Below are 27,776 nucleotides of genomic sequence, written 5' to 3' on the forward strand. Positions count from 1 at the left end.
TGTTATAGGAATTAATCCATTCACATTTGTAGTAATTACTCTAAAAGAAGGATTTACTTTAGTTCTCTTTACTGTTTTCTGTATGTCTTATAGTTTTTGTATCTCATATTCTCCATTACTACATTCTTTCATATTTCTTTGAAATTTTTAGTGACATGTTTTGATTTCCCTTCTTGTTTGCTTCCATGTACCTTTTTTTTAATATGTTATTTGTGGTCACCATAGTGACTACATATAACACCCTGAAGTTTTAACAGTCTCTTGAATTCATACGGACTTAACTTTAGTTACATACAAAAGATCTACTCTTCACAGTTCTGTCTCATTCTTTCAGTTATGGATGTTACAAGTTATATCTTTATATGTTATGTACCCAATAACAAAAATTATAATTACTTTTATGCACATGTCTTTTAAATCATTGAGTGTTGTGGTTTGGATCTTTAATGTCTGTGAAGAGCATGAAAATATGTTCCCCAATGTAACAAGGTTCAGAGGTAGGGCTTTTAGGAGCGTTACTGGAGGAAGTAAGTCACGTGGGCATGCCTTTGGCGATTATATTTTGTCCCTGGCTCCTGGGGCTTTCTTTTTGCTTCCCTGTTGCCATGAGCTGAACAGCTTTCCTTTACCACATCCTTGGACTTGGTGTTCTGTCTCACCTTGGGTCCAGAGCCATGGAGTTGGCCAATAGTGAGCCCAAAATAAACTTTTCCTCCTCTTAAGTTGTCCTTGTCAAGTATTTTGGTCCCGTTGAAGAAAAGCTGACTAACACAGGAAAAAAACAGAAAGTGGAGTTCCATACCAAAATTTTAATAAAACTTGTGTTTGTATTTGCCCAGGTATTTACCTTCATTGGATATTTTTATGTCTTTATAGGGATTCTGTTTACTCTCTAATGTCCTTTCACACCAACCTTTGAGACTCAGTTTTCTTGTAGGATAGGTCTAGAGTTTTAGTCAACTCCCTTAACTTGTTTTCCTTTTTTTTTTTTTTTTTTTTTTTTTAGATATTTTAGTTGTCAGTGGACCTTTATTTTATTTATATGTGATGCTGAGAATCCAACCCAGGGCCTTACTCATGCTAGGCAGGTGCTCTACCACTTAGTCTCAACCCCAGTCCCAACTTGTTTTTTTCTGAATGTCTTAATTTCTTTATTATTATTATCATTATTATTATTATTTGTAATATTTATTTTTTAGTTTTCAGTGGACACAACATCTTTATTTTATTTTTATGTGGTGCTGAGGATCGAACCCAGAGCCCCACACATGCCAGGCGAGCGCGCTACCGCTTGAGCCACATCCCCAGCCCTATTTATTATTTTTTAAAAATATTTTTAGTTGTCAATGGACCTTTATTTTATTTATTTATATGTGGTGCTGAGAATCAAACACAGTGCCTCACACATGCTAGGCAAGCGCTCTGCCACTGAGCCACAACCCCAGCCCCTCTTCTTTATTTTTTTTATTTCATTTTTTTAAATATGAATCTTTTTTGTAGATGGACACAACACAATGCCTTTATTTTTATGTGGTGCTGAGAATCGAACCTGGGTCCCACCCATGCTAGGCGAGCACTCTACCACTGAGCCACAATCTCAGCCTTTCTTTATTTTTAAAGTACAGTTTTGACAGATATAGAATTTTCAGTTGACAATGTTTTTCTTTCAACATTTAAAATATATCATCCCATTGCCTTCTTGTCTCCAGGGTTTCTGGTAAGAAGTTCACTTTCAATTTTTTTTTTTTTTTTTTTTTTTTGTACTAAGGATTGAACCCAGGGCCGCTTAACCACTGAGCCACATCCCCAACCCTTTTTTATTTTTTATTTTGAGACAATCTCACTAAGTTGCTTAGGGCCTCACTCACTCAGTTGCTGAGGCTGAGTTTGAACTTGCAGTCTTCCTACCATAGCCTTCTTAGTTGCTGGGACTACAGGCATGTGCCACAATACCTGGCTTGCTTCTAATCTAATTGAGGATTGCTTGTTTGTGACCAGCAGCTTTTGGTCTTTCTTTCTCTTCTGTCTTGCTGTCTTGCTCTTCTTTCAAGAGTCTGTCTTTGATTTTGTCTTTCAATAGTTTATCATGTGTCTTGGTATAGTCTTTTTGGGTTTATCTTGCTTGGAATGCATCAAAGATTTTGGATGTGTAGATTCATTAATTTGGAATTATTTTAGACATTTTTTCTTTCTCTTTCTCTTTCTTGGGTTTCTGTAAGATGCATGTTGGTTCACTTAATGGTGTCCCATAGGTCTCTTAGGTGTTGTATAATTAAAAAAAAAGTTTCTTTCTGTTATTCAGATTGTATAATTTTAGTTGTCCTATCTTTAAGTTGCCTCAGTCCTTCAGGGAACCCCTACACAGATGGAAGAGAACAAGCACAGGGATTTGTGAATAAGTCTAAGTCTACTCCTTCTGTACCCAGGAACCAGATCTCTACTCTGGGAATGTGGGCTGCCATCATGAAGTCTACCGTGCAGCCCCAGAGTAGTTAGAGCAAGGGCAAGTGAAAATACACAAAACTTTTCTATGTTCTTGAAGTTGGCTTTTTCTTGACTCAGTGCTCTCTGGCTATTATAATCCTTTACTGTTTTCTTGAATACTAAGAAAGTTGATTCTGAGAGAATTTGTTTTCTTCATGTTTCCATAGAGGGACTGAAGCTGCCGATTCACCATTTTGTGGACACCATTGGGCCATCTTCTTTTGCTTTTAGTTGTATGTATGTGGTGTGACATAATATTGTCCTCCTCCTCCTGGTTTGAAAGTTATGTATTTTTTTCTATTTTAATGGCTACCATTACAATTTTAGTTTGAATAACTAATTTAAAGTTGAAAGTATATCAGTATCTTTGCTGCTTCTGTCATGGAGTCCTAGCACTTTTATTTTATGTACCATCAGTCTTTCTTGTCTTCTTTATTAGTGTTGCCTCTGGTGATAGCTCCATCAGGTTATCTCCCTGAATTAATTGTTTATTTTTTTATACGGATAAAATTTATTTAGATGTATAGTTATTTGCTGAATTCTTTGCTCAGTATTTCTGCTTTACATCTTTATTTGTTCTCTTGGAATCCTTTTTCTTCTTCTCGAGTGCATATTTTAGAAGTTCTTTCAGCAACGTTCTATTGGTAGAACTCTGTTTTTGTTCACCAAAAAGTGCTTTCTTTTGCATGGTAGTTTAAGTATGAATAAACGTGGTAAATTTCCTTTCTCAGAACTTCAAGATATTCTTAACCTGTTCCATCTGTTACTGTGGAGAAGTTGGATGTCTTTTACTTACTTAGATATTTACCATTTCTAGTGCTGTTAATTCCTTCCTGCACTGCTCATTTTTATCTGGTGTCATTTCCCTTTAGCTTGAAAAACTTCTTTAGTTTTTGTTGTTGGGATGGTCTGTTGAAGGCAAATTCTCTTAGCTTTTGTTATTTGTGAATGTCTTTATGTTGCTTAAATTTCTGAAGGTTGTTTTATGGGACATACTGACAAATTTTCTTTTAGCACTTTAAAAATCCTTTCCCTTTGTCATCTCCTCTTTCATGTTTCTGGTGAAAATTCTGCTGTCATTGTTTCTCACTTTAGTAATATGATTTCTTCTTTGCATACTGAAAGATTTTTCTCTTTAGCTTTGTTGTTTAAAAGTATGACTATGATATTTTAATACTGAATTATTTATCATATTTGGGACTTACTGAATTTCTTGAATTTGAGGTTGAGATATTCATGAATATCTCATAAAGAGTACTTCTGCCCTATTCATCTTTTATGTCCTTTTGGTACTCCAGTTATACTTATGGTAGTCTGGTATTCTCAGAGATCTGAACTATCCTGTTATTTTTGTTTTTTCTTTCTTCTTCTTTGTGTTTTAGTTTGTATACTTCTACTGATCTGTTTTCAAATACACTCTGTTTGGTTTGCTGTTAATATCTGATACAATAATTTTAATTTATTTTTAATTTAACTAAGTTTCAATCTTTGTTGAATTCCCATGTGTTCTTTTGACTACTTGAGTACCTTATATATATGGAATCATACCGTATTTGTCTTTTTGTGACTGGCTTATTTAGTATTAGCATGGCAGTCTTCAGCTTGACCAGACTGTCGCATATCTCTGAGTTTCCATTCTTTTTGGTTCACAGTTCTTTTGTTTAGTGCTTTAAATATATTGACTCACTACGTTCTGGCCTCCAGAGTTTCTGATGGGAAGTCTGTTGATGATCTAATTGAAGACCCCTCTTAGATGTTGAGTTGCTTTTCTTGTCGTCCTTTCAAGATTTTCTTGTTCACTTTTGAAGTTTGATTATTAGTGGCTTGTAATGGATCTCTAAGTTAATACTACTTGGGATTCATTGTGGTTGTTGGATGTTTATGTTCTGTTTCTCATCAAATCTAGGAAGTTTAGGATTTTTGTTTGCTCCAACCCATAACCCTCTTTTATTCTCTATTCTTTTCTTGGGACTCTCATGTATCTATGTTGGTCCACTTGATGGTATCCCATGGGTCCATTAGGCTCTCTCTTTTGCTTTCTGTCCCTCAGATTTTATCATTTTGATTGTCTTCTTTTCAAGTTCACTACTGTTTTTGTTTTCTATTTGCTCAATCTACCTTTTTTCTCATGAATTTTTCATTTCATATATTGTACTTTTCAAGTACAAAATTTGTTTTTGGCTTCTTTTTATGTTTTTAAAAAATCTCTTTATTGATAATTTTATTTTGTTTATACAATGTTTTCTTGACTTTTTCCACATCTTTCTTTAGTTTTTTTGAACATAATTGAGACAGTTGTTTGTCTAGTATATTTGTCATCAAGTTAATTCCTGAAGAATCAGGAACAGTTTTGATTAATTTACTTTGTTTTAATGGATTTAACTTTTCCTGTGTTTTTATATGGTTTGTGGTTTATTAATTTATTTTTGCAAAATGGACAATTTAATCTAATAATATGATGACTCTAGAAATCAGACCCCTCACCCCCAGGTTTGCTGGGTTTTTTGTTGTTTGTTGTTATTGTTTTTATTTGATTGTGCAGACTGGCTCTATCCCAAGGATCAACCCAAGGTATAAATATATATCTAGTTCTTTTCTAACTCTGTACCTTTGCCTGGGCATGTACAGTCACTTTGTAATCTGAATGTTATATTCTTTTCTGTCTGCTTCCCATAGGGGAACAAAGAGAATAGTAAAGAGAGGAGGAGAAGAAAAATGATGGTGGTCCTTTAAATCCCTCAGAAGTCACTTTAGCCAGAATGTTGGGCTTTCTACAATGCGGAGAGGCACAGAAATGATAGCCACACATCTCTTGTTCTTACCTCTGTGATTAGAAGCAATAGTCAGTAATCACAGCATTGGTCCCTATATTTGGAGGAAGGTCTTTTTTTGCCTTTCCTGACTCCTGTAAGATATGTGTAGGCTGCTTCAGAAATACGGGCACAGCTGCTGCAACTGGGCTAGGAGTGGGCGATAGGTAGCTGCTAGTGTGTTAGGAGCTGATTTTGACAAAAATGAACCACAATTTCCCATCCAAGCCTTTCCATGAAAGTTGCAAGTCTTCAGAGTTCCAAAATAGTTTTTATCTGATGGATTCTGCTAGTGTACTGTTGCCCAGCTGAGGAGACAGATTTTTGATGCTTCCCATTCTACTGTTTTTCCAGAATCTTCTCCTTCTTCCCATGTGTTCTTGTATATTGTGTACCTTTTCATCTGAATTTTAGAATCTCTGTCAGACTAATTAATTTACATTCTCTTACTATTTTTGTATCTGGCCCATTTCTATGTCTTCTTTATTTTACTGTTTTATCTTGTGACCATGACATTTTCTTGCTTCCATTTGTGTTTTGTAATTTTTTTAATGCAAAATGTCTGATGTGAAAACTAGTTGAGACTAAAGTCAGTGATATTTATTTCTAAGAAAGGGCTTATCCCTTCATCTTGGTCTTCACATGTGGGAACTGAATCAGATCTATTCTTTGTGGCAGCTTTAGTTTGAGTGAGTTCATCATTACCTTTAAATATTTTGAAGATAAGGTCTGGAAATTGTGTTCACAGGGAACATTGAAGACTGGTGAAGATGCTGAAGACATCTTTGTGTTTTACCACGAAGTCACAGTTCTCTGACTATGAGACATATGTCATCCCTCTGTGCTTTGCAGCCTGGTTGCTTCTTCTCTGAGTCCTTTCCCTAGTTTTCTGTGCTACAGGAGGACTTGGAGGTTGGCTGCATTATACCCTGTGAAGGTCTGGAATGTCTCCCTGGGGGTTTTCTCAGCTTTTCTGTGCCTTCCTTCAGACATTAGCTGTTGATTGTCCTGAAGGCCTCAGGGAAAAATCTCTCAGTTCTTCTGTCCTCTAGTTTTACAGTCCTGCTCCCAGTCTATGGAGATTATCTGCCCTCATTTGAGGGAGGCTCCCCACACTTTATTGGTTCCTTTCTCTTTGTTTCTCCTCTCTTCCTTAGCATTTGATGTACTGCAGCTGGTGAATGCTTGTGGGAATCAATTGATGGGTGGGTGTCAATTCTGCTTCAAGGTGCTTAGGGTAATTTTATTTTGTCACTTTAGTCTGTATGGAGTCACTTAGGATTTGGCTGGTTTTTCCTTACCCTAAGGCAGATTCTTGGTCCCATGGCATCTATGCTTGGAATTCAGGACCATGCATGAATCTCTTCTCTCTCTCTTTTTAAAATTTATACATGACAGCAGAATGCATTACAATTCTTATTACACATATAGAGCACAATTTTTCATATCTCTGATTATATACGAAGTATATCACACCAACTCATGTCTTCATACATGTACTTTGGATAATAATGATCATCACATTCCACCATCATTTATAACCCTCCCTTCTCCTCCAACCCCTCTGCCCTATCTAGAGTTCGTCTATTCTCCCATGCTCCCTCTCCCTATCCCACTATGAATCAGCCTCCTTATATCAGAGAAAACATTCGGCATTTGGTTTTTTGGGATTGTCTAACTTCACTTAGCATTATGTTCTCTAACTCCATCCATTTACCTGCAGATGCCATTATTTTATTCTCTTTTATTGCTGAGTAAAATTCCACTGTGTATATATGCCACATTTTTTCAATCCATTCATCTATTGAAGGGCATTTAGGTTGGTTTCACAGTTGAGCTATTGTGAATTGTGCTGCTATAAACATTGATGTGGCTGTGTCCCTGTAGTATGCTGTTTTTAAGTCCTTTGGGTATAGACCAAGGAGAGGGATAGCTGGGTCAAATGGTGGTTCCATTCCCAATTTTCCAAGAAATCTTCATACTGCTTTTCATATTGGCAGCACCAATCTGCAGTCCCACTAGCAATGTATGATTACACATCCTCACCAACACTTATTGTTGTTTGTATGCATTATAGCTGCCATTCTGACTGGAGTGAGATGAAATCTTAGAGAGATCTTGATTTGTATTTCTCTAATTGCTAGTGATGATGAACATTTTTTTCATATATTTGTTGATTGGTTGTATATCTTCTTCTGAGAAGAGTCTGTTCCGGTCCTTGGCCCATTTATTGATTGAGATATTTGTTTTTTTGTTGCTTAGCTTTTTGAATTCTTCATATACCCTAGAATTTAGTGCTCTATCTGATGTGTGAGGGGTAAAGATTTGCTCCTAAAGTGTAGGCTCTCTATTCACCTCCATTTTGATCCATTTTGAGTTGAGTTTTGTGCAAGGTAAGAGAGAAAGGATTAATTTCATTTTGTTGCATATGGATTTCCATTTTTCCCAGCACCATTTGTTGAAGAGACTATCTTTTCTCCAATGCATGTTTTTGGCACCTTTGTCTAATATAAGATAATTGTAATTTTGTGGGTTAGTCTCTGTGTCTACCAGTGTGCTTTGATGCCAGTACCATGCTGTTTTTGTTATTATTGCTCAGTAGTATAGTTTAAGGTCTGGTATAGTGATGCCACCTGCTTCATTCTTCCTTCTAAGGATTGCTTTAGCTATTTCTGGGTCTCTTATTTTTCCAGATGAATTTCATGTTTGCTTTTTCTATTTCTATGAGGTATGTCAATGGGATTTTGATTGGAATTTCATTAAATCTGTATAGTGCTTTTGGAAGTATGGACACTTTGATAATATTAATTGTGCCTATCCAAGAGCAAGGTAGACCTTTCCATCTTCTAAGGTGTTCTTTGACTTCTTTCTTTAGGGTTCTGTAATTTTCATTATATAGATCTTTCACCTCTTTCGTTAAGTTGATTTTATTTTATATTTTTACTGTTATTATAAATGGGGTAGTTTTTCTCCTTTCCATTTCTGAGGATTTATCACTGATATACAGAAATGCCTTTGAATTATGGGTGTTAATTTTATATCCTGCTACTTTGCTGAATTCATTTCCTAGTTCTAGATGTTTTGAAGTTTTCTGGTGGAACTTTCAGGGTCTTCTAGGTATAGAATCATATCTCAGCAAATAGTGCCATTTTGAGTTCTTCTTTTTCTGTGTGTACCCCTTTAATTTCTTTCATCTAATTGCTCTGGCCAGTGTTTCAAGAACTATGTTAAATAGTAGTGGTGAAGGAGGGCATCCCTGTCTTGTTCCAGTTTTTAGAGGGAATGCCTTCAATTTTTCTCCATTTAGAATGATGTTGGCCTGGGGCTTAGCATGGATAGCCTTTATGATGTTGAGATATGTTCCTGTTATCCCTGTTTTTCTAGTGTTTTGAACATAAAGTGGTGCTGTATTTTGTCAAATGTGTTTTCTGCATTTATTTAGATGATCATATAATTCTTATCTTTAAGTCTATTGATGTGATGAATTGCATGTATTGATTTTTGTATATTGAACCAAACTTGCATCCCTGGGATGAATCCCGCTTGATCATGGTGCATGATCTATTTGGTATATGTTTGTATTCGATTTGTCAGAATTTTATTGAGAATTTTTGCATCTATGTTCATTAGAGATATTGGTCTGAAGGGTTTTTTTAAATGTGTCTTTGCGTGGTTTTGAAATCAGGATGATATTGGCCTCATAGAATGAGTTTGGAAGTGCTGCCTTTTTTTCTATTTTCTGAAATAAATTAAAGAGTATTAGTATTAGTTCTTCTTTAAAGGTCTTGTAGAACTTGGCTGTGTATCCATCTGATTCTGGGCTTTTCTTGGTTGGTAGACTTTTGATGGCGCCTGCTATTTTGTCACTTGCAATTGATCTGTTTAAATTATGTATATCATCCTGATTCAATTTGGGCAAATTATATGACTCTAGAAATTTGTCAATGCTCTCGATATTTTCCATTTTATTGGAGTATAAGTTTTTAAAATAATTTTTAATTATCGTCTATATTGCTATAGTGTCTGTTGTGATATTTCCTTTTCATCACTGTGTTAGTGATTTGAGTTTCCTCTTTCCTTCTCTTCTTTAGCATGGCTAAATAAAGGTCTGTCAATTTTATGTATTTTTTCAAAGAACCAACTTTTTGTTCTGTCATTTTTTCAATTGTTTCTTTTGTTTCAATTTTATTGATTTCAGCTCTGATTTTAATTATTCCCTGCCTTCTGCTGCTTTTGGTGTTGATTTGTTCTTCTTTTTCTAGGGCTTTGAGATGTAATGCTAAGTCCTTTATTTGTTGATTTTTTTCTTCTTTAAAGGAATGAATTCCATGCAATGAACTTTCCTCTTAGAACTGCTTTCATAGTGTCCCAGTGATTTTGATATGTTGAATCTGTGTTCTCATTCACCTCTAAAATTTTTTTAATCTCCTCCTTGATATCTTCTGCAATCCATTGTTCATTCAATAGCATATTATTTGGTCTTCAGGTACTGGAGTGGATTTTATTTCTTATTTTATCATTGATTTCTAATTTTATTCCATTACGATCTAATAGAATGCAGTGTAGTATCTCTATTTTTTTATATTTGCTAAGAGTTGCTTTGTGGCATAGTATATGGTCTATTTTAGAGAAGGATCCATGTGCTGCTGAGAAGAAAGTATATTCTCTTGTTGAAGGATGAAATATTCTATATATGTCAGTTAAGTCTAAGTTATTGATTGTATTATTGAGTTCTATAGTTTTTTGTTCAGCTTTTGTTTGGAAGATCTATCTAGTGATGAAAGAGGTGTGTTAAAGTCACCCAAAATCATTGTGTTGTGGTCTATTTGACTTTTAAACTTGAGAAGAGTTTGTTTGATGAACATAGATGCTCCATTGTTTGGGGTGTATATATTTATAATTGTTAAGTCTTGTTGGTGTATGGTTCCCTGAGCAGTATGTAGTGTCCTTCTTTATCCTTTTTGATTGACTTTAGTTTGAAGTCTACTTTATTTGATATGAGGATGGAAACCCCCACTTGCTTCCACAGCCCATGTGAGTGTATGATTTTTCCCAACCCTTCACCTTCAGTCTGTGGATGTCTTTTCCTATGAGATGAGTCTCTTGGAGGCAGCATATTGTTGGTTTTTTTTTTTTTTTTTTTTTTTTTACACAATCTGCTAGTCTATGCCTTTTGATTGGTGAGTTTAGGCCATTAACATTCAGGGTTATTATTGAGACATGATTTATATTCCCAGCCATTTTTATTTAGTTTTGGTATTTAACGTGACTTGGTTTCTCCTCTGATTAGATTTTCCTTTAGTGTTATACTTCCCTCTGCTGATTTTCATCATTGTTTTTCATTTCCTTTTCTTGGAATATTTTGCTGAGGATATTCTGTAGTGCAGGCTTTCTAGTTGTAAATTCTTTTAGCTTTTGTTTGTCAGGGAAGGTTTTTATTTTATCATCAAATCTAAAGCTTAGTTTTGCTAGATAGAAGATTATTGGTTGCCATCCATTTTCTTTCAGAGCTTGAGTTGTTCCACAATCTCCTGGCTTTGAGGGTCTGGGTTGAAAAGTCTGATGAGATACAAATTGGTCTCCCCCTATATGTGATCTGATTTCTCTGTCTTGTGGCTTTAGAGATTCTATCCTTATTTTGTATGCTAGGCATTTTCATTATAATGTGCCTTGGTGTAGATCTGTTATAATTTTGTACACTTGGTGTCCTCTTATATTTGGTTTCCCAATTCGTTTTTCGTGCTTGGGAAATTTTCTGCTATTATCCAGTTGAAGAAATTGTGCATTCCTTTGGTTTGAAACTCTGTGCCTTCTCTATCCCAATAACTCTTATATTTGGTCTTTTGATGCTGTCCCATAATTCTTGGATATCTGTTCATGATTTCTTACTCTCTTCACTGTGTGATGAACTTTATTTTCCAGATTGTATACTTTGTCTTCATTATCTGACGTTCTTTCTTCCAAGTGATCTAATTTGTTGGTTATGCTTTCTATTGAGTTTTTTATTTGATTTATTGTATCCTTCATTTCAAGGATTTCTGACTTTTTTTTCATAATCTATATCTCTCTCTTGAAGTAATCTTTTGCTACCTGTATTTGCTTTCTTATCTCATTGTTGGAGTGATCAATTTTTGCATGTATTTGCTCATTTAGGTCATTCTTTAATTCACAGATCATTTTAATTATGAACCTTCTGAACTCCTTCTCTGACATTTCATCAATTTTGCTGTCCATGGGTTCTGTTATTATAGTGTCCCGGTTTGTTTGGAGCACTTTCCTCCCTTGTTTTTTCATGTTTATGTGTCTTCCTTTCTTGCTGTGTGGATCTGAGACATTACAGTTTTTTCCCCTATATTCTTGTATTAACCATGCAGATTGTCTGTACCTCACCTTGATGTTGGGCTTCCAGACCCTGCTGGTGTCCCTCAATGTATGCTACTGCATCCTGGACCTGGGTCCTGTACAAGTTGACGTGGGTGGATATGGGCAGCTGGTTTTGACCTCCCATGGTAGTCTGTTGCTGGGAAGGGGCTGTCTTGCGCCAGAGATGAAGCTCTGGCGGGTGTCTGCCCCACCCAGGGAAGGATGGACCAGGCCTACTGTGAGCCTGGGTCCTGCGTGGGTTAGTGGTCTGAATCTCTTCTATCTCATGAAAACTTTGTAACTTTCTGAAACACAGGCCATTTATAGATTTGTTTTCATCCTTAACTCTTTGATTTTTTTAAAGTAGGGTTTTTTAGTTAATATTGCTTATTTTGGTTATTATGAGAATGAACATTATTCTGTGAACTTCTATTTAATACCTGAAGTTTTTAAAAGTAGCTTTCAATGACACTGCTTTCCTAAATACAGAGGGTATCTTTATCAACCTTGCTTTTCTTTTAGTATTAACAACAATGATATGTTACATTTATAAAGTACTTGTTGAGTACCAGTTACCTTGGTGAATGCTTTCTAGCATCATCATATTTAATACCCATAAATTTGAGAATAGGCATTATTATGTCATCCCCATTTTGCAGTTGAGAAACCGAATAGGTATATCAGTATCATAAGTGAATAGCCACAGGCAACTTGGGGTTCGAACTTGGGGTTCCTTTCTGGAACAGATTTACAAAGTCACACCCAAAGATATGGCAGCTATGTAACATAAATAAATAAAGTGGGTATATATGAAAAATAACAAAGCAGGTGGCATGATGAATGATAGTTAAGACTTAGCTAAGATGCTGGCACAAAATAAAGAGTAATCAGCTCTGTGGCAGACTCTGTTGGAGAGTATATGCCTCATTTAAAGGTGAGGTCACTTCTCAACTGTAGGTAGTTTTTACCTACGTGAGAATGCAGACCCTTTCCACACTTTTCAATACAAGACAGAAATCTGTATTTTTTACACGAGGACCCTTAGCTTCTATATGTTGGCTACTCTTTCAAATAAAAATAAAATCCAATGTACAGACCCACATGCTGAGTCCAAAATTAAGAAACATCTGAAGGCTTAACTTGTTCTTTGGGCAGCCAGTTACCAATTCCCTGTAATAGATTCTGAGGTCTTTTAAACTGTTAAGTCATGCTGCTTCTTATTGCCCCGTTTAAATACCTTCCTTTCCTATGTGCACTAAATGAATTGAGGAAGTGAAGACCTACTTTTTAGCTAATGTGTTTTATTTACTGCAAATGTATTTTATTTACTGCTGTTATGCAGTTGTACACATTTGGATAAAAACTGCAAAGGCAACCTACAAGTTGCCTACAAGTACATTGTTTTGAAATCCTGAATTCTTCATTTATCTGCCTTGAGTGGTAGAGTTCTGATATAAGGCATGTCTTATGGTAAGTAGATCCAGGTATTATTGAATACTTAGTTAATTATTTATTAATCATGACTTTCTCTCCCTTTCTTTTGTAACATAGCTTTCACTTTCAGAAGAACAGAATGAAATAATGAAAAATGGCTGTGAATCTAAAGAGCTGGTCTACCTCGTGCAGATTGCTTGTCAGGTAATTCTGAATTTGTCCTCCACTGCATATAAAGTTAATAAGAATTATTTTGAGTAATCACCAAATTCCTTACTATAGTGTGTTTCTCACATTGCCTCAAGGATTATAATCTATATAAAGATACTTATATTGAAGTGAAATTGGGCTATAAATAACTATTGTAAGAAAATAAGATGGTATTCTTAAAAAAAAAAGAGAAGTGTGTTCATACAATAATACATGGAATGCCCAATTTAGGTTGCAACTTGCATATCTTCTCTTTGCATTTTTTAAAGGTTCCTAAGGTTTTGGACACTTATAAGTAAATAATAGAGATTGTGGGAGTATAGGTGTTGAAAACAACATAAAATAAAGTAAAAAATTTTCCCCCAGTTATATTGACATTTCTACATGTACCCACTTCAATAGAATCAGTTTAGTAGAATCAGAATACAACTTTAAATGAAGATACTTCTCATGAGAATGATGTCATTTTTTTTTTTTGCATTTGAATCAGATGATGTATAATTTCTCATTTTTCTGAGTGTACAGGTTGTAGAATCACATTGGTCATGCAGTCACGTATATACATACAGCAATAATAATGTCTATTTATTCTGCTGTCCTTCCTTCCCCCCCATCCCCTCCCTTCCCCTCCCATCACTTCTGTCTACCCAATTGATGTCATTTATTGATCACTATGTTAGTTGAGTTAACTGTTGATCACATATCATGATGGGAGATTTGACCACTTGTCTCTGCCTCAGCTACTCCCTGTTCTGACCAGGACAGTATTCCTCTATAGTGTCAAAAGAAGAAAGTGCATGTGATTTTGAAGAATCTGATGCTTATATCACATGGGAAATACTTAAATTCTTAGTTCTGGTGACTTTAAGGAAAACTTTTCAGAATAAGTGCTTTTATTTTTAGGTGCCAGAATTTGGGATTGGAAATCAAATTTAGCTTGAATATAGAGTCAAAATTATCAAAGTCACATATTTTTCATATATGTTTTGTTGCATGTCATCTCAGTTTGAAGGAGTAGGCAACTCTGAATTACTAAATTTCATGTCATATTTCATAAAATGCTGTATTTAGTAAGTTAGTTTTTTCTCTGAATTACTAAATTTCATGTCATATTTCATAAAATGCTGTATTTAGTAAGTTAGTTTTTTCTCTGAATTACTAAATTTCATGTCATATTTCATAAAATGCTATACTTAGTAATTTTTTATTGTGAAGTTTTAATAACAGGTCTCTAAATGTAAATCTTATGAATTTTCTCTTTGCTATAGAAGCAGTGAAAGTTGGTGATACTATAAATTCAGTACCTCCATGTATTTTACTATTTCATTTTAGTGGATAGGTGACAGACCCCTTTAGTCTTGGTGATTTGTGTACCTTTGAGCTGGAAATTCAATTCTAGAAGTGGATAGGCTGAATGTGAATAGAAGATCTGGTGATTAATGAGACCTGGGGGAAAAGAAGTAAGGAAATAAAAGTCATGGAAGAATCTCAAATAGGTCCTTGATGACCTGAAGTGTAGTTCTATTAAGAGAATGAGAATGTGGACGTTGGTAAATTGATTTTTTAGGTGAAAATATTGAAAAATTCTGTCCTGATAAACTGTTGCTAATAGATGAATGGAAATCTTTTTCTAGAGTACATGTTTGGTATGTCAGGAATGAATTTATTAATTCCTGTACAAGCTAACACCTTTTAGCATCTCTTCTCACCATTTATTTCCATATGCTCAGAGAATGTAGATATTTTTATTCTCATTAGCAAAACATAATCTCAAAAATATCTATGCTATTTCACTTAAAAGGCAAACATGCTGTTTGGGGCATACATTAGAATTTATAATTGTTACTCATTTGTACTTCCATATATTAGTGACCTAGATGTTAGATAGTTTCCTGGTTGTAAATATCCTATTCAGCTGCTTAAAAAATTGCAGATTGCTTGGTGTACTATTTATTACATCAAAGTAGTAATTTACTACATTATAATAATGCTTATATAATAATAATAATAATATAAGCATTATTATTCTTCTCTCTGGCTCACAAAGTAATCTTTGAAGCATTCCCATGGTGTGTGTGTGTGTGTGTGTGTGTGTGTGTAATAAGCCCTATTGTAAGCCCAAATCATTTTTTTTAATAACTAAGACTCACAAGCAAACCCCTTAATTTTGCAAATGGGGAAAATGAGGTCTAAAGTCCTGTAGTAGCTATCCTAAGCTGCTAATATGGCATATTAGCAGTGGGAGCTTCTAAAGACTTCATTTTCCTGCCTGCCAGTTTTTTTCTGTCTCTCAATGGAATTTTCAGTCTAGAATAGATTTGAAAACTCGCTCAGTCTCCAATTAAGATGGCCATTAACACTGATGTTATCTATCTGTTCTAGAAGCTATTTATTTACATATTTTATCTCTGCTAACTTCTAATTTTTAATAATGTACAGTTAACATTCTTTTTATATAACCACACTTCTTGTTCCTTCATCTTAACCTCCTCTTTTCTTGTTCTGTTAGCTTAGATGACGACATATTAAATGTCTTAAGATCTTTTTCCCTTCTGGAGGATAAGTGATTCTACTTTCAGTAGACCTTATTTTTGAACCTTTCATTATATCTTTTTGTCTGCCCTTTAAATTTTTTCTTCTTTCTAAATTGTGAACCCAGCAATGTAAAGACTGTCTTTCACACTGAATGGACCCAAATTCAGTAGGCACTTTTTTATCATCTGCATATCTGGCACACACACATGCAGCACTTCCCTTTAATTCTTAAAACAGCTCTGTGAGGCAGATAGTCTGGTTTCCATTTTACAGAAGATGAAATAAAGATAACAAATGTTAATACCTTCCACAAGGTCATGAAATTAAAGAGAAGGTTTTTTCCAGGATTTGAACACTCTTCCACCATTTTCTAATAACATGATTTGTACTTGGTTTGGCTACTCTAAAATCTTTAAGTATATCTCAAATGTTAATGAAGTCTTAAGAAATGCATATAACTGACAAGTCTAGTTTCTTTGCATGACTTCAGCAGACAGGATCTCCCCTCCCCCTACACCTTTCAGTGGAGCCTTACATTCTAGAGTCTCTGAAGGAGCTAGTTCAAGCCAACTGGATATAATTCCAGGCCAAGAGACTACAGTCTTAGAAATACAAAAATATTTAACAACTGGTATAGCACAAATCCAAAGCATTAGAACAGATACTAGTTACACAAGTCTAATTTAGCTGTATAGGTGTGTCTCAGCTGAATATTAACCATGGATAAATTGCTGTCAGATGTCTTAAAGAACAGATGATTAATGACCTGTTTGATCAACTCCTTCCCTCTTCTACTAATCATTATTTAGAATAAGTTGTCTTCACTAATATGGGCATCATAAAATAGCCTCAGCTATTTCCTCTTTAATCTTTTCATTCTACTGTATCTGCTGTGTCAAACAAATAAACTTCTGTGGATGAAGAAACACGATCGAGTTTGTGTCTTGATGGTGTTTTGGGTAGGAGTCCTTTTCATTCCGTTTACTTTTCTGAAAATCATGCTATTTTCTTTGCATATCCTGTACTTCACAAGAAATAATGTGTTTAGTTTGAAAGTAGTGAAATTATTAAAAATCCTAGGAAATTCAAGAATATGTCATGAGAGAGGTTTCTGCCTTTTTTATCTTTCAAAAATAAGTAAACACGAGCTTTTAAGTGTTAATTTTAAAGTGACAAATTTAAACCTATTTATTCAAACACATGCCCTGATGAAAATCCTGTTTTGATCTCTTCTTTCTCTGAGTGTAGTTTTTTGTTATATGAGTAATTGTTGTTTAATAAAATAATACTTTATCATTTCATTATCAGCTTTAGATTAATTGACATTAATTTTTCTTATTCAAGTTCATGTGTTTACTACCTTTATATTTTAACCAGAATTCATCAATATTTAAGAGTTTATTTTTTTCTGTAGATTATTTAGTAAGTATTTACTGTAATCTCAAGGTTCCTTTATGTCATGGTAGATGGAGAAAACAGTTGGTTTCAAGGGAGTGCTTCCTTATCTCAAAATATCTCCCATACTCCAATGTTCCCATGCTTGAAATTCCACCATCAGAAATGCATTCCTTGGTATTAAATCTTTCCTTCTCTACTGAGTCCATTTAGAGAATACTGTTATGTCAGGAGCAGGGAAACTTGTTAACAGCCTCTGTGTATGAGCATAATACATAGGCAGATTGCCAGCATTTTTATTTAAACTTTATAAAGCTTCTGTGAAATATAGATGTTACTCCCATTTCAAAGATGGGTAAACTATTGCTCACAGATGTTTAATAATTCGCATAAGGTTCTGAATTTAAGATTAGATGAGGTTAGGATTTGAATCAGTTCTCTTTTTCTCTTTTTTCACTGAACTTTATACATTTAAGGAGATAACAGAGCATTCGTTATTTTTCAGGTAATTTCCCCAAGACAAAAAAATTTCCCAGGACAAGGACAAAGACTGTTCTCAGAAAGCACAACAAGTGGTTCCTTTTCTCTCACCTTTATTCCTCAGCCTTGTCAAGAATGATTTTTGCCTATGATTTTTGCTAAGTGAAATAAGCCAGTCCCTCAAAAATCAAAGGCCCATGTTCTCTCTGATATTGCGAATACTAAAACACAATAAGTTGGGGTGTGTGGGGTGGAAGAAGAATAGAAGGTCATTGGATTAGACAAAAGGGAATAAAGGGAAAGGAGAGGGAATGGGAATAGGAAAAACAGAATGAACTGAACATAACTTTCCTATGTTTATGTATGAATATACCACCAGTGAAACTCCACATCATGTACAAACACAAGAATGGAATGTTATACTCCATGTATATAATATGTCAAAATATACTCTGCCATTATATATATCTAAAAAGAACAAGTTAAAAAATTATTTTTGCTACCCTTGGATATAGTACTTGGTATAATAATTAATATTAAAAATTTATAACAAATAAGATTGAGGCAAGTGCATATATTAAAGAGTTTTGTTCCTTTTCAAAGTTATTAATCATTTAAAACACTCTGATTATTTACTTTATTTGAGCTGTTTAGAAATTGGATACCTAAGCATATATTTTTTACATTTGAAATTTAAAGTTAAGTGCTAAAAAATAAAGTTAGGTGTTTAAAGCACAAGGTGTTTATTTTTAGAGTTTTACTCAGTAAATTTAATCATTTTAAGTAATTTTCAAGTAATATGTTAAGATTTTAACTTTATAAATGAAAATATGTATAAGAACAGACTTTTTACTGGCACAAAAATATTTTTAAGAAATTGAAAGAAGTCCATTCATGGTTATATGAGGAAATACATTTGAAATCTAATCCCCAGCATTTATTTTTGGAGCTCTGGAGGCATTCACATGATTAGTTATTTAAGTTTATTCTTTGAGTAAGACTGCTTGGGTGAAAGAAAGGATGCTTTATTTTTTAAAAAAGTTAATATATATTGTTAGAGCAGTTTTATATTCACAATAAAATTGAGCAGAAGGTACAGAGAGTTCCCATGAATTCCATGGCCTGACACACTTAAGAGTTAACATCCCACACAACAGTGTTTGAACCTACACTGACACATCATTATCACCCAGAATTCATAGCTTACCTTAGGGTTCATTCACTCTTTGAGTTGTCTGTTCCATGGGTTTGGACAAATATATAATGACATGTACCCATTGTTATAGCCTCCACATAGTTGAAGTCATATGATATGTAGCCTTTTCATATAGGTTTCCTTTATTAAGTAATGGTATTTAAGATTCCTCCATTGTCTTTTTGTGGCTTGAGTGCTCATTTCCAATTATATTATATATTGCAGTATATCTGACAATGGGCCATTGTCTGGATATACTAAAATTTATTTATCCATTTACCTACTGAAGGGCATCTTAGTTGCTTCCAGGTTTTGGCAATTATGAATAAATTTGCGTTAACTGCATGCAGGATTTTGTACTAACATAAGTTTCCAATTCATTTTGGTAAATATCAAGGATTCCAATTGCAGGTTTGCATGGTAAGAGTATGTTCAGTTTCTACAAAGCTGCCAAATGCTCTTCAAATTAGCTGTACCATCTTGCGTTTCTACCATCGATGAATGAGGATTCCTGCAGCTCCACATCCTTACCAGTATCTGTTATTGTCAGTGTTTTGTATTTTGGTCATTCTAATAAGTATCTTGTTGTTTTAATATGCAATTCCCTAATGTAATAGAATGTAGAGCAATTTTTGTATGTTTATTTATTTGCCATCTGTAGATTTTCTTTGGTAAGGTGTCCAGATCTCTTGCCTATTTTTTTTTAATTGAGTTCTTTTTCTTACTGTTGAGTTTTAAGAGTTCTCTGCATTTTTATCTGTCTGATTTAGTAATAAGGGTAATGTTGGCCTTGCACAATGAGTTAGGAAGTATTTCCTCTGCTTACTTCTGAAAGAGATTGTAGATAATTGCTATAATTTCTTCTTTAGATATTTAGTAGAATTTGCTAGTGAATCCATCAGGGTTTGTTGCTTTCTGTTTTGGAAATCTGTTAAATGTTGATTCAGTTTATTAAATAGAAATAGGCCTATTTAGATTATCTTATTTCTTCTTGTATGAGTTTTGGCATGTTTGTGTCTTTCAAAGAATTGGTCCATTTCTTCTACGTCATCAAATTTCCAGGTATAGAGTTGTTCATAATATTGTTTCCTTTTTAATGTGATCTGTAGTGATGTCCCTCTCTCATTTCTGCTATTTTTCATCTCCTCCCTTTTTAGTTAACTGTGTCAAATCAATATTTTCGAAGAATCAGCTTTTGGTTTTGTTAATTTTCTCTATTGATTTTTTATTTTCAGTTTTACTGATTTCTGCTCTAATTTTTACACTTTTTCCCCTTCAGCTTACTTTGGATTTAATTTGCTTTTCTTTTTCTAGTTTCCTCATGTGAAACTGAAATGGTTTATTTTAGATGTTTCTTCTTCTCTAATATATGCATTCAGTGTTATACATTTATCTACTTTCACTGCATCACACAAATTTGGATAATTTGGCTATATTTTTGTGTTCATTTAGTTCAAAATATTTAGTAGTTTCTCTGGAGATTTCTTCTTTTCTCATGTTTTATTCAGAAGTGTTATTTAATTTGTAAGTATTTTGGAATTTTCCAACTATCCTCCTGTTACTGATTTTTAGTTTAGTCCCATGTGATCTGACAGTGGACAATATATATCTCAATTCTTTTAAGTTTGTCATAGTCTGTTTATGCCCTAGAATGTGGTCTGTCTTCATGAATATTCCAGGTGAATCTGAGGTGCATGTATAATCTGCTGCTGTTTCCACAGATGTCAAGTATGTCCTGTTGATTTATGGTGCTATTGAGTCAACTACGCACTTGCAGAGTTTCTTCTTGGTAGATCTATCCATTTCTGACATAGTATTGGTAAAGTCTTCAGCTATGATAGTGGAATTATCTATTTCCCCTTGCAATTCTATTAAGTTTGGCCTCATAGTATTTTTATGCTCTGCTTTTAGGCACATACACAATAAGAATTGTTAAGTTTTTCTTACAATGTTGATCCTTTATCATTATCACCTTTCTTTATTCCTCATAACATTTCTGCTCTGAAGACTGCTCTGTCTGAGATATATACAGCTACTCTTGTTTTTTAAAATTAGTGTTAGCATGGTATACCTTTATCCATTTCTTTCTTTCAGTCTATTTGTGTGATTGATGGATTGATTGCAGTACTGGGGATCAAATCTAGGCATGATCTACTACTGAGCTATATCCTCTACTCATTTTATTTATTTTTTAAAATATTTTTTAAGTTGTAGATGGACACACTATCTTTATTTTATTTATTTCTATGTGATGTTGAGTACTGAACCCAGTGCCTCACATATGCTATGTGAGCCTTCTACCACTGAGCCACAACCTCAGCCCCTTCTCTTTTTATTTTGAGACAGGTTCTCTCTAAGTTGCCAAGACTTGCCTTAAACTTGCATTCTTCTGCTTCAGCCTGCCAAGTAGCTGGGATTATAGTTGTGTCCCACTGCATTGGACTGTGTCTTATATTTAAAGTGAGCTTCTTGTGGATAAAGTGGTTTTTATCTTGTTTTTGATCCAATCGAACAATCTCAGTATTTTAATTGATGTGCTAGACCATTGATATTTAAAGTGGTTATTGATATAGCTGCATTAATATCTACCATATTTATTATTGTTTTCTATTTGTTGCCCTTGTTGTATGCTTTTTTCTTCTCTATTCCCCATCTTTTCTGTGATATGATGGGCAAATAAAAAATTGTATATATTTAAGACATAGAACATGTTTTGATGTGCATATGCATTCTGAAATCATTATCACAATCAGGGTAGTTAACATATACATCACCTCACCTTGGGTTTTTTTTTTTTTTGTGTGTGTGTGTGTGTGTGGTGAGAACACTTAGATCTACTTCAGTTTCATGTTTATAAAAACTTGAGCAATTTATATGACTCCATTTCTTCTCCTTCTCCTTACTTAGCATTATCAATTATATATTTTAAAAACTTCCCTTAGTTGTTGCTGTGGATTTTTCAATATACACTTACAACTAATTCGGTTTTTCTTTCAAATAATTGTATTCTGCTTTACAGGCTGTACAAGTACTTCACTTAGTACAGTCCTAATCCCTCTCCCCCATCCATTCTATCATCACTGTCATTATTTCACTTTTATAAAACATGTATACATAAGCTTATATACATATATACATGAATAAATACATTACTTTTATTATTTTGAACAGATTCTTATCTGTTAGCTCAATTAAGAATAAATAAAACCAAAGTTTATTTTACTTCTACTTATTCCTTCTCCAGTATCTTTTTTTTAATGTAACACAGATTTCTTACTTATATAATTTTCTTCCATCTGAAGAACTTCTAGCATTTCTTGCAAGGCATGTATACTGTCTGCAACTTTTTTCGAATTTTTGTTTGATGAAGTCTTTTCTCCAGTTTTGAAGGATAATTTGATAGGATACAGAATTCTAAGTTGGTGGGGTTTTTCTCTCAACTCTTTTAATTATTTTATGCCACACTATTTTTTGTTTCCATGGTTTCTGAGGATAAGCTGGATGTTAGTCCTGTCTTTGCTCCTCTAGCTAAGGTAGATTTTTCCTCTGACTTCTTTCAGGATGTTTTCTTTATCTTGGATTTTCTCAAGTTTGAATTTGATATGCCTAGGTTGACATTTGATTGCTTTGTATTCTCTGAGTTTCCAGGGTCTGTGATTTGGTGTCTACATTAGTTGGGAGAAATACTTAGTCATGATTGCTTCAAATATTACTTTTGCTCCTTTCTGTACTTCTTCTGTGTCTGATTTTCCTGTGAGGAAACTTTTACACCTTTTGTAGTTTCTCCACCATCTCTGGGTAATCTGTTTCTTTTCCCCAGTCTTTTTCCCTTTTACTTCTTAGTTTTGGATATCTTCAAGCACAGAAATTCTTTCCTCACCTGTGTCCAGTCTCAAAGATGTTACAAGTGTATCAGAGATGTTCTTCATTTCTGTTACAGTATTTTTTATCTCTAGCATTTCTTTTTGATTCTTTGCTAGAATTTCCCATTTTCTGCTTATATTAGTAATCTGTTTGTGCGTTTTTGTCTACTTTTTCCTTTTAAAGCCCCTAGCATATTAATCATAGTTCTTTTAAATTCCTGGTCTGGTAATTACAACTTTTCTGCCATATCTGAGTCTTGTTGATACTTGTTCATTCTCTTGGAACCTTTTTTCGCCTTTTCATTTACTTTGTACTTCTTTGTTGAAAGGTGGACATACTAGATGAACGGAATTGCAGTAAGGAAACCTTTAGTGTCCTGGTGGTAAGGTATTGAGGGGAAGAGAAGCATTCTATAGTCTTGTGGTTAGGTCTCATTCTTTTAGTGAGCCTGTGCTCATGAACTGTGGTCATGTGCTGATCAGTTCCCTTCCCAGCAAGTGGTCAGTATTACTAGAGTGAGCTGGATGGAGTTCAGGGTTCCCCTACTGTTGGTTTTCAGATGGAGTGGGGATTCACCTTTCCCTCAAGTAATTTAGGCACTGATAAAACCCCAACAGATCAGGCTACAGACGGACAGTTTCTTCTGAGGGCAGGCCTTGTTGAAAAGAATGTAAATACTCTGGCATCTTCCAAGAGTTCCTTTTCCCCTCCCCTTGCTGGAAACTGAGGAGATTTTTCTGATATTCATTGTGAGGACCTGGTAGAGCTTCTGAAGGTAAGATTCACCAAGGTATATGATTCCTCCCCGAGACTGGACTTCATGGAGTTTTAACTCAGTCTTGTCATCCCTGAACCTCCAGAAACTTATCAATTACAGTTTAAGTTCTCCTACTCCATCTCTGGTAAAAGTCTATCCATAGATTTTTATGCTGGTGGATTTCTACTCCAGTTATAATGGTTATGATTCTCTGTATTCACCTGTCTTTCCCCAATTTGAGGGACAGCAGTTTGCCCTGTGATGCATCTAAGATTTGTTGGTTTTCAGTTTTTTCAGCTTTTATTTGGAATGGTGACTTTTAAGTTTCTTTTATGCCAGATCAGAAACCAGAAATACAACATGCTTTTGCAATCTGACAAACATGATCATTTCTGAAACGTAACTGAATCAATATTATTTTCATGCTGCTTCACATTTTCATGAGATACTTGGTAAGACAAAGCCAAAATGAGCTAAAAGTTGACTGGTCAAATAAATACAAAGCATAAAACAATGTATTTTAAAACCTTTTAAAAATTTGTTTTAAATATCTGTATAGGAGGACTGTCCCAAGGAAACAAAACCAACCTTTTTAATTAAATGATTCCATTCTGAGTTTTTTGTTTATTTCACCCTAAATACTTAGCATTTATTCCTCCTGTATAGCTACAACTTCATCTTGTTTTCAAATATCTCTCCATTCTTTCTAAAACCCCTCTCCCACCAGTCTCTGGTAGTCACCGTTCTATTCTCTGTTTCTCTGAGTTTCATTGTTTGAGATTCCACATATAAGTGAGAACATAAGGTGTGATTTTTTTTCTTTTGGCCTGGCTTATTTCTCTCAGCATAATGTTCTTCAAGTTCATACTTACTGTTGCAAATGACAGAATTTTCTTCTCTTGTGGGGCTGAATTAATATTTAATTGTGTGTGTGTATGTATATGTGTGTGTGTATATATATTTATATATATATCACATTTTTAAAATCTATTCATCCATGGATGGACACTTAAATTGCTTCCATAATGTGACTATTGTGCATAGTACTACAACGGAACATGGGAGTGCAAGTGTTTCTTTGACATTTTGATATGTATATAAAATACATAGGATATATACCCGATAGGCTATGGGAATGTCAAACCATATAGTAAATCTATTTTAATTTTTTGATGAACCTCCATAGTTTTATATTTCCACTAACAGTATACAGGTGTCCCCTTTTCTCCACATCTTTACCAGAACTTGTTGTCTTCTGTCTTTTTAGTAATAGACATTCTAATTGAATTGATGTATCTTTTTATACTTTTCACTTATATTTCCCTGATGATTAGTGATATTGACCATTTCTTTATAAACCTGTTGGACAGTTGTATATCTTCTTTTGAGAAATTTTTGTTTAGTCTGTTGCCCATTTTAAAATCAGGTTATTATTCTTTTGCTATTAAGTTGCTTGATAATCCTATATAATCTGGAATTAATACCTTACCAGAAGTATAGTTTTATAGTTTTGATTTTGAGTATATTTCCAGTCTCAGTAATAGAAAATGTTTGTAATAACTAGTCAATCAACTGATTTTATTTTTCTTTAATTTTAGGAAGTATTCTCTGACCCAGAGTTATTTTATGCTTTTTTCCCCCATAGGTTTAAAGTCATGCACTATTTCACTACCTAACAGTTATTCTCAAACAGAGTCTGTGGACTTTGACCAGTAGTAGGAAGAGGGTTAATGGAAAATTCTATCTTATTTTCCATTATTGACCTTTCAGTATAATATAATTCACTAGAGTGTTTTGGAGTTTAACTATTTACTATCGAGTTAATAGAAACTTCTTATTAGAAAGTATAAAGTCTTGAGAGCTCATGTATAATGGCATAATTTTGAGTGGACATACTTTATAGACAGAGTTATGAAAAATGGTGTTGTGAATGGATAATTATGATTGTAATGCATTCCACTATTGTCATATAGGTAAGAAATTTTAAAAAAAGGAAAAAAAAAAGAAAGTATAAAGTCTCAAGAATAAACTACCATTATAAAATAAGGCCTGATACCAAAGCATTTACAGATAAAGATGGATCATAGGAGTGTTTCTTCCCTACGCATAGGGCAAAAGCTGGATTGTTAAAAGAAGTTATGAAGATTTTCGGGTACTTGATAAACATCTTCATCTCTGTATTTATGACCGAAGATTCTCCCAGCTCTCAGAGCTTCCCCGTTCTGACAGTCTTAAGGACAGTCCAGAGGTAAGCAGAAGTGATCACTACATATTATATATGAATTAGTAGAAACTTTTGTCTGTATACTAAATAAAAGTTTATGTTGAGCACTTAGTCATTCCTGGGATTACATATCATTTCTATTTCATAACAGAAACATTAGTAGGATGTTTATAGTTAAAACTGGTTCAGTGTATAATTTTATAAGGGAGAAAGTCCTCATAATGATAATATGTAAACAGGCATTATATGTTAGCAATCATTCTTCAAATAGCACATGAGAACATGAAAAATTAAAAATGTTTACTTCCTAGTAAACAGAAAATCTACATTCAAACAGTGCTGTTTGATTAGTTTATAATGGCAGGTTGTGTGTGCACGTTTCCATTCCTGCTAAATATTTCTAGCAAAAAAAAAAAAAGTTTTTTTTTTGAATTTAAAAGAAATTCTTTATAGCATTAGTCAACAAAAAATTCTTTTGGGAGTCAAAAATTGGGAGGAGTCTTTGAAAGTAGGTGGAATAAGATTTATGGGAACAGAAAATATAGCCTAAAACCCATATAGGATGATTCTAGAAGGTAGGTAAATTAGAAGTTTTATATGCAAGTACTGAGTGAACAGAATATAACTGAGAAGAATGTACATCAGAAGGCCTTTGAATGTATGATTGCTGTCCTCTGAAGGGAAGTGAGTTATAATATCCATGAATAAGGACAGATTTTTGTAAAATTAGATAATCAGAAACTTTGGGAAAGAACATATGATCTTTTAATTTTAATAATAACCAATCTGAATAACTGAAGTACATATAAAATGAAAATATCTAAAGAGAGAGTTAGTGAGCTTGAGGTCAAGTCAAGTCATTTATAAGAATATGGTCCTGACAAGGGAATTTTAAGGTGGTAACAATGTGTATAAAGCATTGGATTTGTTTGAATAGAAAGCTGTTTAGGGAATAGAACATAAAGAGGTACTGTTGATTTGGAGTATGGAGTTAGGGATGTTCAAGTACAACTTTCCAAATGCAAAATTCTAAATAAAAGGAAATATTTTATCTAACTGATTGTTAACATGAAAAACAATAGTGCTTGAGAAATAAGTTATTTACAAACAATAGGCACTTTATGAAGTATTATTATTAAAAGAATATTAGGTTAAGATGGCTGGATTAGTTTTAAAAAACAATATCAAAAAGGGCTATAAGCTTTACCTCTTGCTTATCTATTCTATTAGCTGTAAATTATTTGTATCTGTACTAAACAAAAATATAACTAACATTTAACTTTTAAAAAAAGAATATTGTCCTGAAAGGGACAAAAAATTAAAAAGTTTTGAGAGTATAGTTGAAAATTGTGGAGAATGGATCCAGAGCAGTTCCTATTAATAGGGATTATAGGAGAACAAATCAGATAGGAAGAAATAAAAATAAAATAAAAATTAATATAAAAACTTCCCCATAAATAAAGAAAACAATATTTTCAGATTCAGAGGGCCCATGAGTGCTACCATATAATGAGCAAAAGGACTCACACACCAAGAAGCACTGTAGTGAAATTTTAGGATGTCAAAACATAGAGAAAAATCCTGTAACTATCCATAGAACAAGAAGCAGAATTTTTTTTTTCCTCAAAAGAACAAGCATTAGACTTTTGAGCTGCAGTTATAAATCCTAAGAGGAAGTACTTTTAAATTTAAAATTAATTCCAAGGCAGTTTAAGTAGATAGGGCAAAGAAGAGCCATCATCAGTCATGGAGGGACTGATCCTGCATTAGAGGCTTAGGGATGTCTTAAAATCACAAAGATTGCTTCTTACTATAGAAAACCTAGAAGTCTCCGTATTCATTTCCCATCTCTGCTTATTTCTTCATTTTTCTCAGACTCTTAAAATTTCATGGACAATGTGCTATTCCATGGGGTAGGATCATTCATGAACATGGCTGCTCCTACCTGGCACAGGCATGGAAGATTATAGAGAGTCTTGGAGAATAGGGTTTCTGGAAATCAGGGGAAAGCTAGGCAGAATAATC

The 27,776-nt window shown here is 33.9% G+C and overlaps 1 protein-coding gene across 4 annotated transcripts in view; it reads left to right on the forward strand.

Annotated features, from left to right (window-relative positions):
* ARHGAP32 (Rho GTPase activating protein 32) overlaps positions 1-27,776 on the forward strand; it is a 283,976-nt gene that overhangs the window by 170,044 nt on the left and 86,156 nt on the right. For all 4 annotated transcript variants that reach the window (XM_081280998.1, XM_081281001.1, XM_081280999.1 and 1 more), the window contains 2 exons: positions 13,209-13,295; positions 25,638-25,775. In XM_081280998.1, the coding sequence (XP_081137124.1) occupies positions 13,209-13,295; positions 25,638-25,775 (225 nt within the window). The remainder of the gene's footprint in view (positions 1-13,208; positions 13,296-25,637; positions 25,776-27,776) is intronic.

This window comes from Spermophilus citellus, assembly GCF_964194105.1.
Source record: "Spermophilus citellus genome assembly, chromosome: 2".
NCBI classification, from domain to species: domain Eukaryota; kingdom Metazoa; phylum Chordata; class Mammalia; order Rodentia; family Sciuridae; genus Spermophilus; species Spermophilus citellus.